The sequence below is a fragment of the Lynx rufus genome, unplaced genomic scaffold (genome assembly GCF_022079265.1).
Source record: "Lynx rufus isolate CCGP_SWC_20201006 ecotype Redwood Valley unplaced genomic scaffold, mLynRuf1.p SCAF_1, whole genome shotgun sequence".
NCBI classification, from domain to species: Eukaryota; Metazoa; Chordata; class Mammalia; order Carnivora; family Felidae; genus Lynx; species Lynx rufus.
Genome location: NW_025814823.1, coordinates 7,211,857 through 7,231,461, shown reverse-complemented (window position 1 = coordinate 7,231,461; position 19,605 = coordinate 7,211,857). Strand labels below are relative to the sequence as shown.

The 19,605-nt window shown below is 45.2% G+C and overlaps 3 protein-coding genes across 4 annotated transcripts in view; 1 reads left to right on the top strand and 2 right to left on the bottom strand.

Annotated features, from left to right (window-relative positions):
* Positions 1-7,261, bottom strand: part of LOC124511168 (protein POLR1D-like) — a 52,025-nt gene extending 44,764 nt beyond the window's left edge. The window contains exon 1 of the mRNA XM_047078133.1: positions 7,183-7,261. Within this exon, the coding sequence (XP_046934089.1) occupies positions 7,183-7,208 (26 nt within the window). The 5' untranslated portion in view covers positions 7,209-7,261. The remainder of the gene's footprint in view (positions 1-7,182) is intronic.
* LOC124511176 (DNA-directed RNA polymerases I and III subunit RPAC2) lies at positions 5,635-7,266 on the bottom strand. The gene is made up of 2 exons (XM_047078148.1): positions 7,183-7,266; positions 5,635-6,210 (listed from the first exon to the last, which is right to left on the bottom strand). Exons 1-2 carry the CDS (start codon positions 7,206-7,208, stop codon positions 5,835-5,837), a joined length of 402 nt encoding a protein of 133 aa, XP_046934104.1. The 5' UTR covers positions 7,209-7,266; the 3' UTR covers positions 5,635-5,834.
* Positions 7,267-7,506: 240 nt separating this feature from the next.
* LNX2 (ligand of numb-protein X 2) overlaps positions 7,507-19,605 on the top strand; it is an 87,723-nt gene continuing 75,624 nt past the window's right edge. Inside the window, exon 1 of one of the 2 annotated variants that reach the window (XM_047078121.1) lies at positions 7,507-7,591. The gene's annotated coding sequence lies outside the window, so the exon portion shown is untranslated. Of the gene's footprint in view, positions 7,592-8,587; positions 8,868-19,605 lie in introns of those variants that run through there. The other variant, XM_047078111.1, reaches the window with a different exon arrangement.

Below are 19,605 nucleotides of genomic sequence, written 5' to 3'. Positions count from 1 at the left end.
AGCAGACTGATAACCTTCCATACGGGGCTCCGCAAATTTGTATTATAGTGCTGCCCTGGGCTAGAGGAAACAAAAATAACAGCAATTTTTTGCTTTTAAGTTGTCACCTGGAAGAAATGAGTGAAATCAGCTTGTCTGACACATTACTGGTATTATAATAACATTAATAACTAACGCTGATTGACAGCATACTCTATGGGCCAGATATGCCCTAAGCACTTTCGATAGATTATCTAAATTAATAGTTATATTTCTATATGGCAAGTGTTATTGTTATCTCAATGTTACAGATGAGGAAACTCAGACAGAAAGAGGTCAAGTAACTTGTCCAAGGTCACATAGTTAAAGAGTCTTTGGGCCAAGGCCAAGACCCAGGCAGTATGATTCCAACAATGCAACCTCTTAATTCATCCGCTAAAAGATATTCAGGATCCCGAGCACATCAGTTTCTCCTCCTAAGATATACTTACACACACACACACACACACACACACAAAGAAAAAGGAAAAAGGGCCCATTAAAATAAATTCCCCTAATACATATACGTATCTAAATGTATATGTATTAGTCAATCTAAAACTTTTACAATATCCTACTGTCCCAGTAACTGAATATTCTTTACTATAATTATTCTTTACTATATAAGTACATGCACATATAAGTGATATAATTTTAGACACGGATAAAAACTACACACACACACACACACACAAACACACAATGCGGAGAAGTTTATTCCTTTAAAGAGGTTCATAATTTAGCTTTTCCACTGCTGAATCATCTCAGTTTTTAGAAAATTCTGGGTACAGTCTCATTTATCCTTGGTCTCTTTTATTTCTCTGCTCAAACGTCACCTTCTCTGAAAGGCCTTCCCTAGCTACTCACTCTCTCACCCTTCCCATCCCTATCCTTTTACTTTCCATTTATACCACTACCTTAAGTCACATCTCGTTATTTATTTTATGTATCTGCTGTTAAAAAATAAACTGCTTGTGGGTCAGTTTGTTCCCTGCTATATCCCTACTACCTAAACTGTGCATGCATATAGTATGTGCTCAATAATATTTATGGAATGAATGAATGAGAAAGGAAGGAAGGAAGGAAGGAAGGAAGGAAGGAAGGAAGGAAGGAAGACAGGAAGGTTCCCTTTGAGGAGAGCAACTTGTTGAGGGCCAGCAGCAGCAAGAGCCAGTCCGCTCAGTGCCCTGACTCCTCTCCCCACCCCCAATCTTGTCACCTGTAGCCCTGGATTCTCAGCCTTGTTAAAGATGTGAATTCTGACACCAGTGAGGAAACGAGGTAAGGGCGAGGTGCACACTGACTTCTGTAAGCAAGGACAAGTTGGGGAGGAGTGGAGATGATAAATCCTGCCATACTGGTTTTGGTTGTGAGGGAGTGGTAGAAAAACAAGGGGTAAAAGACACAGATATGAGGCCATTTGCAATCTTTATTTTACCTTTACTGCTATACAGAATCTGTCTCCAAGTATTTTTCTTCTTTCTGAGCAGTTTTCCTATCCTCCTATCTCCATTCCTACACTTAAGCTCTCCTTGCATTACATAAATGCCGCCTAACGCACTGTCTTACAATGTTTCCTTCCGCTCATCCATTCTGCACAGGCATGGGATGAAACAAAACAACACAACACAACACAACTCTGGGGGTGTTCCCAAGCGTAGGAATCTTTAATGGCCCCTTTATACTGAGAAAGAGAAAACGATTTATCCTGGAACACTCGATTTATTTTTCAGGCGTGCCATCTTCAATACCCCATGAGGTGCTGGAAGGCAGGCTACGGCCGTCTTGTTTGCCATCCGCAGTCCCTGGGATGGTGGCTGGCAGAGTGGATGCTCCTGGAACAATCCTTGTTTCAGGAGCATCTCTCTCCCATTCCGGTCTGTGTTCAGCACATAATACTCTGCACCGCACGTTAAAGCACTTCACCGTAAACGCACTCTGTTTCCTTTTTCACATGTATAACTCTGTCTGCCCTCTCCAAACCACATTAAGGCTTTTTAGGACAGGCTCCACCATTTCTTAGGGCTGTGCCCCTACTGGGTCCGTATTTGCTGTACAATACGGACCCCAATAATTTAGATATGGAAAGAATTCATTAAAAAATTGCAAATCACACAATAACTGTACCCAGGTAATTTATAAAGTTCCAAATAGAGAACAACAAAGAACCCCCAAGAATCTAAGCACAAAAGGCTGGATTTGGGGTCTTTATAAGTATTTGAAAGCACACACTGGTCGATTTGGGTATACTTCCTAGGAGTCCAGTCTAAGGGATGGTACAAAAGATTATGCCGACAAAAAGATTCTTGTCTAGTGATCTGGGGACTATCTATAATTTTAATGTTTCAAGGAAACAAAAAGAAGGGTGGGGAATGGTGGGCCATAGAACTTGATATGGTCTCATATCTCTAGAAATGCAAGACACTCTTTGGTCAGAATGGCACTAAACGGTCCGCTTTTTATGTATACTTTTCTTTCTTTTTTTTTATCCCTACAGAGACTTTGTAGGCACCTGTGTGTTATACCAACTAATTAGGGCACTTAGATGTTACAGCTATATGCAATTTATAAATAATTAGTTTGTAAAGTGCTTTGAAAATAGAAAGTGCTGTGTAAGTACTCAAATTATTATTTATTAAAAGCCTTTGGTATGTAATCACTTTATTTAATGATTGGCTCTTTAAAAGGCACAGTGCTTTACAGCTGAACGAGATTTCTGATTTTAAATCATTAATATTCGTTTCAGTGAAAAGCTATTAGCAAATCAGAGGTACGGATCAAGTTATTTTTTCACAGTTTATATATAAATATATTTGACTCCTGTTTATCTCCCTTACCCTTTTAAGGACCAATTCAATCTTCTGTCAGATGCCACAGAGTTTATGCAGATTGTTCCCACTCATACCCGACTCTTGGTTACCCCTCCAGTCCTGCCCTCAGTCTTTTCCTTCCACCCATCTTCCTTTCTAAAGCCGTTCAGCATCAACCTGTGCATTTACGGCCACTCTAAGCAGATTCAAGACCGCAAGTCGCAAGATCAGTGACGATAAATCTTCGGAGCAACGAAGCCACGTGATATGGAGGTAGTCATGTGAGTGCATTTCTCACATGTACTGCTATTAATTACTTCAGTCTATGATCATCATCCTACACCTCTATGTCCACTAATTAAGCCTTGCTTTCATCTCCTGGAGGTCTTGGTTCAGAGGTATTACACTTCAGTTAAATAACCCTGTTTCCCATCCCCATGGGAATACTCAGAGGCAAACGTTTTTGATTCTCACCTATCCTTTTAGACGTTCCCTACATCTTCAAGGGCTAATTTCCTTGCAGTGACATTGGCTTTCCAGAATCTCTTCTGGATCACTCTAGGAGAACACTATCCTGGCCCTAGGACTTTGACCTTCCCTCATCCCTGCTCCCAGTAACATTCAGCTCGTCAGTGCCCTACGGTGTACTTGCTTGATTGGAAAACCCAAACTAAGTCCTTTTCCGATATAGTGAGTGCTAATGTTTAGCCCTGTTAGGCACTAAACGAATACGCCTAGTGCCCAACAACCTGTTAATGTCAATCAGCACTTTCCTGTCCTCATGTGACTCATTCAATGCCATTTTTTCCCTCTTTGAAGGCGCTGGCTTCCACGACTCTACTCTCTATACCTCACTGGCTGCTACTTTTATACCCAATCTTTAGTACTGAGCTTGCCCAGAGCTTGGTCTTGGGCCCACTTCTTTTATCAGACTCCAGTTTCTCCACAGAAATACATACATACATCATTTTTATGGCAACAACTCACTTTTTTAAAATTTGAGTGAGTCAGAGAGAGAGAGAGGGAGGGAGGGAGAGAGAGAGAGAGAGAGAGAGGGAGAATCCTAAGCAGGCTCCACGCTCAGCACAGAGTCCAACGCAGGGCTCGATCCCACAACCCTGGTGGCATGATCTGAAGAGCTCACAAAGTCTCTAGCCTAAGTATCTTTCAGGGCCTCCAACTCACATATCTACCGTCTACCACGTTCACAATGGAATTTTTGATTCCAGTTACCTTTTCCACTTTCCAACCTATGTCTCCCCTTAAGCTTCCCATTTCAATAATTTGGCCCCAAACTTAGATGGATGGAGATCATGTTTTCTCACCTTCCACATCCGATTCCTGAGGTTCAGTTCTAAAGCGTATTTCAAATCAACCCTCTCTTGTCCATTGCTAGCTTGCTGCCCTTCCAGGCCAATGACACTCTTATAGCTTCTCTGCTTCTACTCCGGCCTCTCTACAACTCACTCCTCTACAGTCATCAAAGTATTCAGATGTCATTCCCATTGTACTTAAAATCCAAACCCCTTACCACCCCAGCTCTCCTTCCTACCAAATCCACAGCATAGGCCCTTCTTTCTCCTCCTTGCTTACCATGCTACAGAGAAGCAAATCTTTCAATACTTTTAATTCCTCAGACCACCAGCTTTCTGCTTCAGGACCTATGCACAGCTATTCCACCAGAATGCATTCTCTCGTTTTTGCAGCTAGCCCCTCCTCTTCCTGTAATCTCTGGAGGAGCTTCCCTGACTTCCTTACCAAGATTAGAAATTAGAAATGTCTAGTTGTCTATCAGGCATTGTGCTGCAAGCCAGTACGGTGGGCAGACAGCAGAAGCGCTAACAACAGCCTAGTAAATCCGAGACCGGGAAACCCAAGAGTATAATGAAAGCACACACAACTACCCAAACTAGGGTATGGAGTCGGACATGTTAAGTTCTCTCCTAGAGTACGGCAGGGTAAAAGTGTTCCAGGAAGACGGAACAGCAAAAACAAAGGCCCCAAAGCAAAGAGTGCTGGGGGTGGGGTGCTCAGGTTCAAAGGCTGACAGAGATTTAGGGTGAATGAAGAGTCAAGGTGGGGTAGGACAGGTATGAGACGAGGTTGATGAGATTAACAGGACAGCTTAGAAGCGGTTCGCTAATATTTTAAGTTAAAAAAAAAAATCATTTTCCCAACATGGAATTTCCTTCTCCCCATCCTTAATGTAACCCTGGGCTATACCTAGATACCCACCTAAGGACTGAAAATGTTATCTGGTCACTCCAGTTTCCTCCTTTTATAGTATAAACTCTCTTGACCTACTTAGATCATTTCCGACAAATATTTTATTAGTGTCCTGAAATTAAAGCAGTAAACTGGTATCTATCCTATAAATGCTGCCACAGAGATGGTGCTAGATCCTACCTAACCTCCCTGTGAAACCATAATTCTCACAATTCTTTCAAATTATTCCCCACCCTTGCCCCTTGCCCGACCTAAGTCATAGCAAAGAATGCAATTCTCCCATGAGTTACTAAAGAGTATCCAACAGGAAGCTAAACCCTCCTCCCATTTCCACCTTTTTTTTTTTTTTTGAAACCAATCACAGTCTAGCTGGGGTCAGGCTCCATCGCATCTCTCCTTCTCCCCCAATCACAGCCATGAATGCATACTGCATATTCTTTTGAATTCCCTTGATCAAAGTCCTTTCAAGGCCTGTCATTTTCTCATAGCTTACTTTCACTGCTGACTCAATTAAAAGAAAAACAAACAACCCTGAAAGAGCCAATCTTCCAGACGAAGCAACAGAAACCACTCAAATTAGTTTAAATGAAAGAGGGAATTTATTAGATGAATACAAAGGTTCTTGCGGGGATTCCAACAGCTGTAATGGGTAAGAGCTAGAAGCACGCCTTGCTGAAGAACACATCGGGTCGTGATCACAAACTTCTATTTCTGGGTTTTTTGCCAGATCACGAAGACAATATCCTAGAGGACAGTCCTCCCTGTATAGTGCGTAAGGGACTAGAATGTGGACTCCTTTCTGCTTGCTTTTTGATCCTTATATTCCTTTATGCTGGCCTCAAACTTGTCAAGCACATGCTGGCACACATTCATGAGCTCATTCAAGCCTCTCTGAAATGGCTCCACAGATGGAAGAGTACCTCGAGTCTGAATGCGTAAATTAATTTTGCTCTCTGAAGGATGGGTTGTAGTGTAACCACAAAATTCCACTTCCGGGTTCTTCATGATCATGTAACGAAGAGAATTTCCTAGGGTATGGTCCTCCTCGTGCAATACAAATGTCACACAGTGTCTATCTGTTCCAGCTGCCTGGACCATTTCCAGGGCTGTCTTCCTCTCGCCTTCAGCCATTGAGGTCTTCAATCCAGATATTTTTCTACACACATATTTTTTATAAAAATGAGATCATACTGAATATGGTTTTGCAACTAGCTTTTTTTTTTTTTTTTTTTTTTTGCATTTACTGTATCACACTGGCAACACATTATACTCTAATGCACTCCAATTACACACAACTGCTAGGATTAGCCCCTTATTTTCCTGCCTCCACATAGTCTATCAGTAAGTATGTAATTATTGCCTCCGGTTTTTTCCCCACCCCATCGGACCGTCCACATGGCCACAGGGGAGTCCCCTTAACACACAAATGTTTGTTAAAATCTTCTTTTGGCACAGTCATAAGAAAGGGATAAGATTACAACAGGGTGGGCTCTGCTAGGGAATGAAAAGGCGTAGAAATGTTTAAAGGCGTAGAAAAACATAGATCTTTTTAAAAACAGACTGTAGACTACCATCGTGCAGGCCCCACTATGGTTTCCATTTTCAGGAGATTAACTAGAATGGAAATTCCGGGATATGTAAATCAAGCAGGAGGGAGGAAGAGAACTGAGCGCACAGAGTAATTTGGACCGCAGTTTCAGGGGCTTAGGCCTGACTGAACGCACCAATAGCAGCACTCGGAGAACAGTGGCCTGGTGCGCGATCTAACGTTAGCTTTATTTACTCTCGCTGTTTTAACTGGGGGTGGGGCAATGTGGGGACTTAAGTCCGGCCTCACAACTTGTGCTCCCTCCAGGACATCTAGTGGTACTGAGCGTTTCTACTCCAAAACATCCATGTGTCTTCCCCTCTCTTCCCAGTCGGGGCCCCCTCTCCCCGCTCAGGCGCCCACTTCTCTCCCCTCCCCTGTCCTCCCAGCCAGGCGCTCGCTGTCTGGCCGGGCCGTGGAGGCGGAGGCCCCGGCCGACCACCGGCCCCTCCGCCACCCGCTCGGGGCGCAGGGCGCGGCCCGCTCCTCCCGCCCGCCTCCCCCCCCCCCCCACTGCCCACCCGCCTCCACGGCCGTTACCTCTCCAACTCCTGGTCTTCTTCCATAGCGGGGGCGGCTTCCGGGATCCTCAGGTGGTGCTGCTGGATCGGAGGCTCTAACCCATATCGCGAAACGTGCAGGCGGCGCAGGAAGGAAGGAACGACCGACGGAAGGAGCCGAAGACGGAAGGAGGGAGGAGGAGCCGCAGCGGCGCGGCACTGCCCAGCCGCTGGGCGGGGCGTGTACGTTCCGCCCGGAGGCCCCGCCCACAGGCCCCGCCCCCGGCGCGAGGAGGGCTGTGGCGAGGTCCGAGTTGTTCACCTGGAGTTCCCGGAGCTTAGTCTGTCCGCTGAGCCAGCGGGGAGAGGTGGGGTCGGGCTCCTGTCCCCTCTCGAGGCCGAGAACCGCCCGTGGGCGCTTGGGTTCAGCCCTCGGCACCTTACCCCAGGTGATGGCGAAGGGGGCGGGGCCTTACCTGTCGGCCCCCAAATCACCTTCCTTCTTAGGGCGGAATCGGGCCTTTAAGATTTGCTGCTCCACCCGTGTTACTCCCTGGCGGGACCCCAAGCCAGGAGGGGGTAGGGGGGTGGTGTTCGTGGGATGACAGGTTTAAACTATAGTTGATCGATACACCTTGATGAATTTTACAACAGAATAGGATGGGTTTAAGTCTGAGTTTGCGTCATCCGGGACCTTGCGGCTGCACACCTCAAATGGGTCAAAGGACAAGCGTTCGTGGAGGAGAGTTTGGAAGGAAAACTGCTCTTCTCCCCCCTGCCCCCGCCCTTTCTCTCTTAGGATCTTTCCTACACTTGGAATACGTACGCCCTCCTTTGCTTTGCACTTCCTTTTCCTTTTACCCTTTTAGCTTCATAAACCTCCTTCACCTGCAGAACCTCCCTCTTACCTTTGTTCCCAGGTGCTCTCCTGCCTCCGCCTCGGCAACCTTTCACCACCCAGACTCGCTCCCCGCCCTCCTTTTTCCTTTGTACCTCTCCTCTCTCTCTTCTCCGCGGGTGTTCTTCTTCGCCAAAAACCCTTCTCCCTTCTTCGATCTCCTACTCCCCTCGCCTTTCTCGGCCCGGTCAGCCCCCCTGTCCCTACCACCTTACCCCAGAGTCCTCTCACCCCCGACACACCTATATTTCTGCTTTCCTGCGCCACCTGTTCTCCTGCCCCCAACCCGATTCCCCTAGATGCTCACTGCCTCCCCCCAGCTGTTCCACTCTCCTCGCGGCGGTCCGCGGTGAGCGCAGAGGCACTTCTTGAGCGTGTCTTCAGCGGGGGAATCAGGCGAGCGGCGGGGACAGCCGAGACCGGGTGGGGGGAGGGCCAGCGGCGAGGGCGGAGTGGGCTCACTCTAACCCGGGAGTGACGGCCCCGGCCTGGCCCGCCCCCCGAGCTCTGGGATAAGCGGAGTTTCTCTCTGGCCCGCCTCCTCCCCGCCCTACGCTGCCGCCCATTGGCCCAGGCGCGTGTCGGGTTGGGCCGCTCGGCCCCGGCGCTCGCCCCCGGGAAGGCAGCAGGGGCGGTTGAGAAGTGAAGTCTTGGCCAGAGTTTGCTTCTTGCCAGGAAATCCGCGGTGGCGGCCGTGGCGGCGGCGGTTCCCCGCGTAGCGGAGGCCGACTGGCTCCCGGCTCCCTCGGCGGGCCGCGGAGAGCGGAGCTGGCGCTGGGCTGCGGCGTCAGGAGCCGGCGCGCGCCCCGGGCGGCCGCGCTTTCCCAGTGAGTAACTTTGCCCTGCCCGCCTGGCCCCGCGCCCTGTCGCGGGTCCCGGGCAGCCGCCTCAGGTGCGGGCGGCGGCGGGGTGCGGGGCAGCGCCGCGCCGGGCGAGGCGGCCGACCTCCGCGGCTCTGCTCCTGGCTCGCCCGGGCTGCGGGAGACGTGGACCCGGACCCGCTGTGGGGCTGGCCGCGCTCGTCCGGGGAGGAAGGGACGGGTTGTCCTGCGCCGGGCGCCCGCCGCCGGCCAGGCGCCTGGGAGAGGCGGGAGGCCCCCGGCTGTTGGCGTTTGGTGGCTCCGGCCGCAGTGTTGCTGATCCTCGCGTCGTTTGCTGTTTTCAGGAGGGGAGAGGTGGCATGAGTTTCTTATTTCCTGTGTGTGTGTGTGTGTGTGTGTGTGTGTGTGTGTGCGCGCGCGTCTGCGCGCGCGCGCTGTAAATGAGAGTGGCACTAACTGCCTTGCGTTGGATCTTGTTCTCCGGGAAAGGAATAGGGAGAGATACCCACCGTCCCAGCCTGTTGCCTACGAATTCTCACCTTTCCCTTGAGGCTGGAGCGGGTGGGAGATCACACGTCTCCGAGGGGGTAGTTTCAAAATGTGGATCTCGATTTGGAAGCAGTTGCACACAAAGCACCGTTCAGGAAAGACATCACTCGCTTTCAAAGCTTTATGCCATATGTTTCAGACGAAGGACTTTTGACGAACGCAATGTTTCTTGTGATGTTTCAGTTTGCAATTAACATTAGGAATCAAGACGTTCGTATCTGCCAGGAGCTGCGGTACACTCAGGCATGGGCTTAACTGTATAGATGTTTCTCTTTAAATCACAGAAACCAGAAGTTGAGCGTAAAGCAGTGGCAGAAGACAGTTGTGAACTCCGGTTTATGGGGACTGCCTTCACTTTAAGAATTTCACGTTCTCGCAAGCCGTAGGACTTATTTGTCAATTGGCCTTCGTCCCAGGACAGGTTTTGATTTTTTTTTTTTTTCTTGCACCTACTGTGACGCAGCGCTGATGAAGTTGGATCTCAGTAGATCAATTTATTTTCTTTTGACAGATTTGCTTCCCACCTTCACAGTCCTTTAGAAAATGGACTTTGATCTAGTATCTGTTTTGGCCAGTCAAAGCTTTGTTGAGCCTTGGAAGACAAAAGTTTTGCCTCTTTAGCTTGAAGTCCCACATGTGGGTTTTCCCAGAGGGGTAAAATGTAGGCCAAATCAGAACTGAAGTACAATAACACTACTTTTAATTTGGCCCCCTTGTGTATTAAGGTTCCTAGTTCGGTGTCTTGTTCCTCTCTTCGCATCAAGTTGGAACATTTTCATTCTTTATTCATTCAGCACATGATAGAGTGCCTACTGCCTGCTAGACATTGATGGCAAGGGTCAGTTCTTTCCCTGAAGGTGATCACGGTCTTATTTGGAAGTCGATCCATACCTGTTCCACTATATTTTGAACACAGTGCTGTGGGGACTTACAAGAGGGAGCATTTCTTTTTTTTTTAAATTTTTTTTTTTTCAACGTTTATTTTTGGGACAGAGAGAGACAGAGCATGAACGGGGGAGGGGCAGCGAGAGAAGGAGACACAGAATCGGAAACAGGCTCCAGGCTCCGAGCCATCAGCCCAGAGCCTGACGCGGGGCTCGAACTCCCGGACCGCGAGATCGTGACCTGGCTGAAGTCGGACGCCCAACCGACTGCGCCACCCAGGCGCCCCAAGAGGGAGCATTTCTGACTGAGGTTTGCTAGGGAAGGCCTCATCTAGGCACTTCTGCTTCACGTTGCTGAGGAATTTTGCCTGGTACGTTCCAGGCAAAGAGACTAACATGTAGGGTGTTGCTTTATGAGATCCACAGGGAGTCTCTGGCTGAGGAACGCAACGTTTGGGGCTGGGGTAGTAGTCAGGGGTTGGTATATTATTCCTTTCAGACGACTCAGCACTTTGCCTTGATTACAGTAGGCACTCAAGCACTTGTTGAACTGACTTGAACAGAGACATAAAGGGTTCTATATGCCAAATTAAGAAAGTTGGACTTGATCCCCTCAGTGATACAAAGCTGCTAATTTTAAGTAGGAGAACGTGTTGATAACATTTGTATTCCAGAAAGATATCTGCAGCAGTCTGGAGGATGGTGGGGGTCCAGATGGGAGACAAAGAGGGGGAAGCATTACGCTCTAGGGGTTAAGGGCTCAGGGCTTCTCAGTTCGCATTGCCTGGGTTTGAATCTGGTTCTGTCACTCACTCCGTAACCCCTTTCTTTTTTAGGGTTTTCATTTCATAGGGTTTGGGGGATAAAAGGGGAAAGAAGCATGTATATTACTTAGAATAGTGCTTGGCAGTAGTGAGGATTTGGTAGATGCTAGCTAGCTGTTACTCTGAAGGCAGTGGAGCGGAGGAAGAGCTATCATGGTGTTGAGGAGGTTTATTTGGTTGGCTTAGGTAAGTGACTAGATGTGATTAATAAGAGAGGATTCCTAGGTCTTTTGACTTGAGTCATTAGAGTGTACTGGTTAAGCTGGCCGTGGAGTCGGCGCAGGAGTTGAAGTCCATTGCTTACCCTGTAGAATTCCCATCCTGAGCTTTGGTTTCCTAACATTGAGGAAATGATCACAGTACCTGTCTAGTAGGGTTTGAGGATCCAGTGAAATTGCGCACGTAATGCCCTTGGCAGACTACCTAGCATGTTACAAGTACTCAATAAATATTAGTTGTTCCTTTAGCGATGACGACACGAATGAGCTTGTGGAATGTTGGGAGATATGAGAAGGAGCATTTAAAAGCAACTGCTGGGAGAAATGGGGAAGAGAAGGTAGCTAGTTTTAGGCCAGTCCAGTGAGGTGCTAATGAACGGTTGAGATGTCTGTGATGAAGATGTTGGATAGATGTGCTGGACAGGACCTAGGAAAGAATGGAAAAGAAGAAGAGTTGACACAAATCCTTTGTGGGTGTGGTTAGCTTTTTGGAAGATTTGGGGGAAAGGGAGGCATTTATAACACGGCGGTGCCAGGAGTGTGGATACTGTGTGTTAGGCATCTCTATCCTTTTTTTTTTTTTTTTTAATTTTTATTCAGTTTGTGTGTATGTGAGAGAAAGAGAGAGCGAGAGAGCTAGCAAGTGAATTGGGGAGAGGCAGACACAATCCGAAGCAGGCTCCAGGCTCTGAACTGTCAGCACGGAACCCAGAACGGGGTTCAAACTCACTAAACTCGAGATCTTGACCAGAGGTCAAGTCAGACGCTTAACCCATTGAGCCACCCAGGCTCCCCAGGCATCTCTATTCTTAAAATGCATTTTGGCCACAGTCACAGGGGAACTCCGGGCTCTTATACTCTGGTTGGCTCTGTGTCCTTCTCTCCCTCCTCTTTCTTTTCTAATCGCTCCCCCCCCAATTAAAATCTTTTTAATTATGCAGTGTCTTTTAACTTTTCTTTGTTTATGGGGCTAAAGTTCATTCAAGGCCCACCTTCCTATATCAAAGTCCAACAAGGTTTCTAGAAGAATCAAAGGACTCGTTTCATAGGTTCCACTCAGGAAGCAGTGTTGATTGAAAAAAAATGTGTGTGTGTGTGCGTGTATAATTTGACTTGCAAAATATACATATATACACACACATGTATTTTACGTATGCATGTATATGTACACATATGTATATATTGAATGTTGAATTATGGTTGTAGAAGATTTTGCTAGGCCTAAAATGACCCTGTTACAAGGCCTGGGAAATTTACAAAGAAAATCCCTTTTAGTTTTCCTCTCCTATGCCTCTTTTCCTCAGAAAGTGCAAAACAGCAGAAAAATCTGTGATTATGTAAGTTTTTTCACTGGTTGGAATTCAAAGAAATGACTGTTTTGTGTATTAGTCTAACAAAAATTTATTGAGGGAAATTTTTTAAAAAGCAAGTGCTCATGATATACATCACAATAATTGTCACCGAGTTAGTATGCTTTTAAAGAGGCAGGCGTTGTAGGTTCTGTTCTTTAGAAAGTATGCTTCAGATGAGCAAGGATCCCGTCTGTTTTGCTTATTGAGCAGTTCCTAAGCGCTCAGAATCATAAACAGTAATGTATGCATGAATGAATGAAATGGATCCGTTGGCTTTGAAATGTCTTGGCTCACAGATTTCTCTGAACCTTTGGAACAATCATTGGTCAGAAGGAAAACAAAAGAGGGAGTTGAGCCAGCAAGGAAGCTTGAAGCGGTTCATGCACCCACGGGAAGATGGGGCAACTCTTAACAGAATGTATGGCTCTTCTGATTCAGCGATTTTAGTACCTACTGCCGTAATTATTGACATGAGTCCTTCCTTTTTCACATTTTACTTTGATTAGTTGTGAAGTGTGGGAGGGAGGGACAGACTTTTGCAGGGTTATTGCTTGGTTCAGAGTTGAGCCGAAATAGCTGTGTCATAACTTTGTCCTCTGTTGGTTGTTAGCAGAACTCCGGAAGTCTTAATTAGAAAAGCTGAAAAGATAAGAGTCTTGTGGGCAGAGAGGGTTTAAGCATAGCTTACACCTTTATCTTTCCAGCCTCAAGATTTAGGACTATTATTTCTGACAAACAGAATCCCTCAGTGGAGAAGTTATGTGTGGGAAAAAATTTTTTTTTTCAAAATTGGGGTAGGAGAAACAAGAAAGAGAAAAAAAAAATGCTGAAGATAGGCACTAGGCAAGTAAAAACGATATGCAATATATATACAAGTGTATATGTAGTATATATATTTGTTTAGTATATGTAAAATACAATAAACAATCACGTGTCCACTTAAAAAGCATACCAACTTCCATATGTAAAACAAATGAGGTTTTAAGTTTTCCTCTTAGAGTTCTTTTAAAATAACAAATTGCCCTAATAGGGCAAGTGTATAATAGGAACCATTGTAAAAAATGTGTATATCAGGGGCGCCTGGGTGGCGCAGTCGGTTAAGCGTCCGATTTCAGCCAGGTCACGATCTCGCGGTCCGGGAGTTCGAGCCCCGCGTCGGGCTCTGGGCTGATGGCTCAGAGCCTGGAGCCTGTTTCCAATTCTGTGTCTCCCTCTCTCTCTGCCCCTCCCCCGTTCATGCTCTGTCTCTCTCTGTCCCAAAAATAAATAAACGTTGAAAAAAAAAATTAAAAAAAAATGTGTATATCCAAGTTATGAGGACCTATATCTCACGTAAAATAAAGTCACTACAATAAAGTGGCTACAATAAAGCTTCTAAAGGCTCAGTTGGCTATTACTTTGTTTTATAGACAAAAGTAAGTCTGGGAAATAATTTATATCCTTTCCGCCCCCCTCTTGTACCTCCAAATTGGGAGTTTGGCTACCAATCTAAAAAGTTAGTGGATCATCAGAGTTCTTAACACTGTTCAGTCAAACTACATAATTATTGAGCAAATAAATGGGAGTCCTTCACATTTATCTTCGCTGTGTGACCGTTGCCACTTTTCTTTCACATGATTTTAACGTTTGAACTTTGACTTTCGTCTGTATTCAGATAAGCATACTTGATGTGATCAGCACTGGGCTGTATGGGCCACAGAAGATCATGTCTGCCCTTGTACAACTTAAAATCTTAAAAGACATTCAGTCAAGTTATTAATCATCCCAAGCAGGGTGTCTGATACCTTTGACTTCTAGTACCTTGGCTCCGCGCCAGTGACCTTCACTTCTGTACTTTAACGTTATTCCAAACTTGCCACGTTAGAAATCTTAAGTGTATATATCCTGTTCTCTGGCCACAGCTTCTCTCCTCTCCTTCCAGCTTTCTCACACCCACACTGTCTACTACAGTGTCCTTCCTCTTCGCAGAGACCGCTTGCCAGCCTCTTCGTTCCGCCCCACCTCCCGTACCCCGTTGTATGACCATCTGTTGGCCTGGAGGTCTTCTCTGTCCAGTTCGGAGTCCCTTGTTAAGCACCTGGGATATGCTTCCAATGCCGCCTTTGCCTCTCTTGAACTTGTTTTTGTGCTGTGCCTGCCAGATCATGTCCCAGTTCCATTAACTCTGCCTTCTCTCCCTGAGTTGCTCTGGTAACACCAATGAAAGGCCAGGCTCTCCATGCAGGTGACCGGCTCTCGGACAGCCCCTCCCCCCCACTCCCCCCAGTCAGTTGTGTTTATTTGGCACCGACTGAGTTCTCTGACACTGAGCTAAGGATGTTCCCTCGTCGTCGCTTACCTTCCAGAGGAGATGCACATTCATCAAGTGATGGCACTCGCTGCGGTAACAAAGTACGCTAAGCGCTTTGGAGGAAGAGTGTAGGGCTATGTTGTCCGATACTGTGGTCACTAGCACGTGTGGCCAGTCTAAATGGAGATTTGCTGTGTGAAGCACGCACCAGATTCTGAAGATTTAGCCTCCGCTTAAGGTGAAATCTCTCTAGTTTTTATATGGCTTACATGTTGAGATAAGGTGATGATAATCTGGGTATATTGGGTTAACTAGAATATTAAAAATAATTCATTCACTTGTTCTTTCTTTCTTTCTTTTTTAACGTGGCTACAAGAACATTTAAAATGACCCGTGTGGCTCACACCCTGTTTCTGTCGGGTAGCTCTGCTGTAAGGTGTCGTCTGGGGATAAAATGAGGGGAACCAGGCTCTGGGGAGCTCGATGTTCCAGAAACGGTCCCCGAGGAATTCGTCTCTGAACAGATACCTGGCTGAGTAGGCGTTACACAGGTAAACCCTCCTCAAAAGAAGCAGTCAGAGGTGGACAGACAGCCCTTTGAAGGAGGACGAGAAGACGGATGAGAGAGCTAGGAGAGAGAGGCCTGGGATGAGGCCAGGGAGGGAGGCAAGGCCGGCTCACGTAGGCCTTGTTGGCCCTAAGTAAGGACTCCGTTCTTCATCCCTTGGGGGTCGTTCCAGACCTTCATCATTGACCAACCCTTTTGTCCAAGCCCCTCTTCTACAGTCTGCAAGTAGTCTGGCCACCTCATAAACGATCTGGTTTGATCTCTCAGGTTTCTGTCCTTCCCCTTCCCAGCTGATGTACGGAAGTCTCAGATCTGTGGGAGGCTAGCTTTTCCACACGTGTTCTTGATCCCATCCTTCAAAGTCCTTCTCAGGAGAGGCTGTCTTTGGTTAACTCCCTTCTGTGTTTAAGCCCTTTCCCCCTGCCGGCTTTTCCATATCAGCTTAAATACGCTCTAGTCTGAAACCTTTAAAACAGAGCTCCACTGACATCCCCCTCGAGTTATTCTTCTTGCAGAATAACAAAATATTTTGGGGCGCCCGGGTGGCTCAGTCGGTGAAGCGTCCGGCTTCGGCTCAGGTCGTGATCTCACGGCTTGTGAGTTCCAAGCCCCGCGTCGGGCTCTGTGCTGACGGCTCGGAGCCTGGAGCCTCTTCAGATTCTGTGTGCCTCTCTCTCTGCCCCTCCCCCTCCCCCGTTCACACTCTGTCTCTCTCTGTCTCTCAAAAATAAATAAACATTAAAAAAAAAAAGAATAACAAAATATTTTTTGTTGTTTGATGTTATATTTTATTTAAAACACTATTTTAAAAAATGTATTAACATGTGGCCAACATAAAAGTAAGATATTTGACTTCTTTTCCTATGAAGTATTTGGAATCTGGTTATATCTTACCCTTGTAAGTAGCATATCTCAATGCAGACCCTAAATTTTCAGGGGCTAGAGTAAAAGGAGTCTTATCAAAATAATAATTTAACAAGAGTGTTTTATACTGCTTCAGTTTTTCTTGCGGCAAAAAATAACGGAACATAAGATTTGCCCCCTTAACCATTTTCAAGTGCACAGTACTACAGCAGTGTTAAGTATATTCATACTGTTGTACCAACAGAGGTCTAGAACTTTGCCATCTTGCAAAACTAAAACTATACCCACTAGACAACAGCCCGTTTCCTCCTTCCCTGACCCCCCTGGTTTCTGTGGGTTTGGATACTTTAGATACCGCATAGAGGTGGAATCCTACAGTATTTGTCTTTCTGCGACTGATTTATTTCACTTAGTGTAAGGATTTGAAGGTTCGTCTGTGTTACGGCATGTGACAGATTTTCCTTCTTTCTAAGATGGTACAATATTAATAACATTGTGCCTTCCTCTGTTCATGGATATTTGGCTGGCTGCTATCTCTTGGCTGTCGTGAATAGCGCTGCATTGAACATGGGTGTGCAAATATCTTTTTGACACCCTGCCCTCAATTCTTTAGGAATCTGATTCTTTAAATACCAGAAGCGGGATGGCTGGATCATAAGGTCATTCTATTTTTAATTTCTTTAGAACTCCTATACTGTTTTCCATAGAGGCTGTGCCATTTTACCGTCTCCCCCATAGTATGTAAGGGTTCCAGTTTCTCCACATCCTCACCAACACTTGTTATTCTGTTTTGTTTTGTTTTGTTTTGTTTTTTTGATTATAGCCATCCTACCAGGCATGAAGTGACAACTCATTGTGGTTTTGATTTGCATTTCTCTGGTAATTAGCGATAATTAGTGACGTTGAGCATCTGCTCATTATGTTGTTGGCCATTTGTAGCTCATCTTTGGAGAAATGTCTGTTCAAGGCCTTGGCCCATTTTTTAACTGGACTGTTTGATTTTTGTTGATTTGTAGTAGTTGTTTATAATTCTGGGTGTTAGCCACTTATCAGATATGCTATTTGCAGATATTTGCCCTGTTTTAGGTTGCTTTTTCACTTCATTATTGTGTCCTTTGATGTGACAAATGTGATTCTGTGTCCCATTTGTCCGTTTTTGCTTTTGTTGCCTATAATTTTGGTGTTGTATTCAAGAAATCCGTGCCGAATCCACTGTCCTGAAGCTTTCCTCCTGTTTTCTTCGAGGGGCTTTATAATTTTAGGCCTTTAATCCACCTGAATCAGTTTTTGGATATGGTATAAGATAAGGGTCCAAACAAACTATTTTGAACATACTTCTGAGACTTTGCGTACGGAAACAAGAGGAAAAGGTCTGAAATATATGGAATAGTTTTAATTTGGGGGGGGGGACTGATGTGAGTAATCAGGCCAGGAGACGGTTCTCAAATGGTAGTGTCATATTGAGACACCAATATGGAAACGATCAGCAGTCTAGGACTAGCTGTAGTAAAAAGGAAAATGACTGGGAAGAAACCAAGTACCCGAATGCGGGTGACTGCATCCTCTGTCTCTTTATTACAAATGTGCGATGCTTGTGGGCAGTGGGTGCTGAGCCCGCCTCGTCGGGCCATTCTGTCAGAGCCGTTTAATAAGATTTCCAAAGTATCCACAACAATTAGGTCTCATATGAAATATTTATTACCCTCATTAATTTTTCTAATTTTGGGCTTTGCGCTTTCATTATAGATGAGATACACTGAGACTTCAAGAGACTAATTTCAGAGTTTGTTAAAAATTAAGAAGAATTTTTCTAGGTTTCTGACCTTTTCTTTTTCCAGATATTGAGTACATTTGTCAACACATTTGAATAATGTTTTCCACCTTTGAGAGGTATATGACATTGAGAAAGCTTTCGGGATTTATGCTGTGAGTCTGGAAGTTTTTTTAATCCTCTGGTAGCTTTTTTTCAGAAAGGACTAAAAAAAATTCAGTGACTCTATTTTGCATGATACAGAAGGATGATAAAATCTATTAAACATCAAAGTGAACTTTCAACTAAAGTATATTGTGGTAACTTTTTTTTTATTGTAAAGAGTTGATGTGCTATGAAGTTGTTCAGTCTGATTTTAGTCTTTCTCAGTGTGACCATGTGACTGAATTTTCTTTCTTTATAGTCTGGGTTTGCCAGAGGCAATAAATCAAACTTGGTGCTAGAGAAAGCAAAGTAGATTATTAAGTAGTTCTTAAAATGTTTATTCATAGTACACCACTCTTTATGTCTCCATAAAAAATTACTCTTCTGGTTACTTGAACCTTTTGAAAAGAAAATCGTTCTGTTAATAAAAAAGAAATTGCTCTTAAAGTACACTAGGGTTTATGAAAGGATATCTTTCTGGAAGATAAAGCTTATTGTTTTTAAAAATACGATTTCTAGGGGAGCCTGGGTGGCTCAGTAGGTTAAGCGTCCAACTTCATGGTTTGTGAGTTTGAGCCCCACATCAGGCTCTGTGCTGGCAGTGTGGAACCTGCTTGGGATTCTCATTCTCTCTCTCTCTCTTTCTCTCTCTCTCTCTCTCAAAATAAATAAATGAGCTTCAAAAAAAATAAAAATTAAAACTTTAAAAATTTAAAAAATTCTGGGGTGCCTGGGTGGCTCAGTTGGTTAAGCGCCCCACTTTGGCTCAGGCCATGATCTCACGGTTTGTGGGTTCGAGCCCTGCATGTGGCTCTGTGCTGACAGCTCAGATCCTGGAGCCTGCTTCAGATTCTGTGTCTCCCTCTCTCTCTGCCCTCCCACACTCATGCTCTGTCTCTCTCTCTCTCTCTCTCTCTTTAAAATGAGTAAATGTTAAAAAATTTCTTTAATTAAAAAAATTCTAATTCATGTTTAAAATGGTGATATGTCTGTTAAAGAACATTTTTAAATCTGGTAACTCCTAGGATGCAAACAGGACATCTATTTGATTTGCCTTGTTGCATACATTAGGACGTGGGGGCATAAGGGTACATGCGGTTTCCTTTTTTCTTCTAACACTGTATTTTTTTTATAATTACAGAAATGCCAAATATGGAGAATTTAGGAATTCCTACACTATGCAAAGAAAATAGAAAATGGCTAGTAATGCCACCAGTTACAATTCTTTTAAAATCGTTTATTCAAATATTTGAATATCTATTCTGTTACTTGCGTACCAT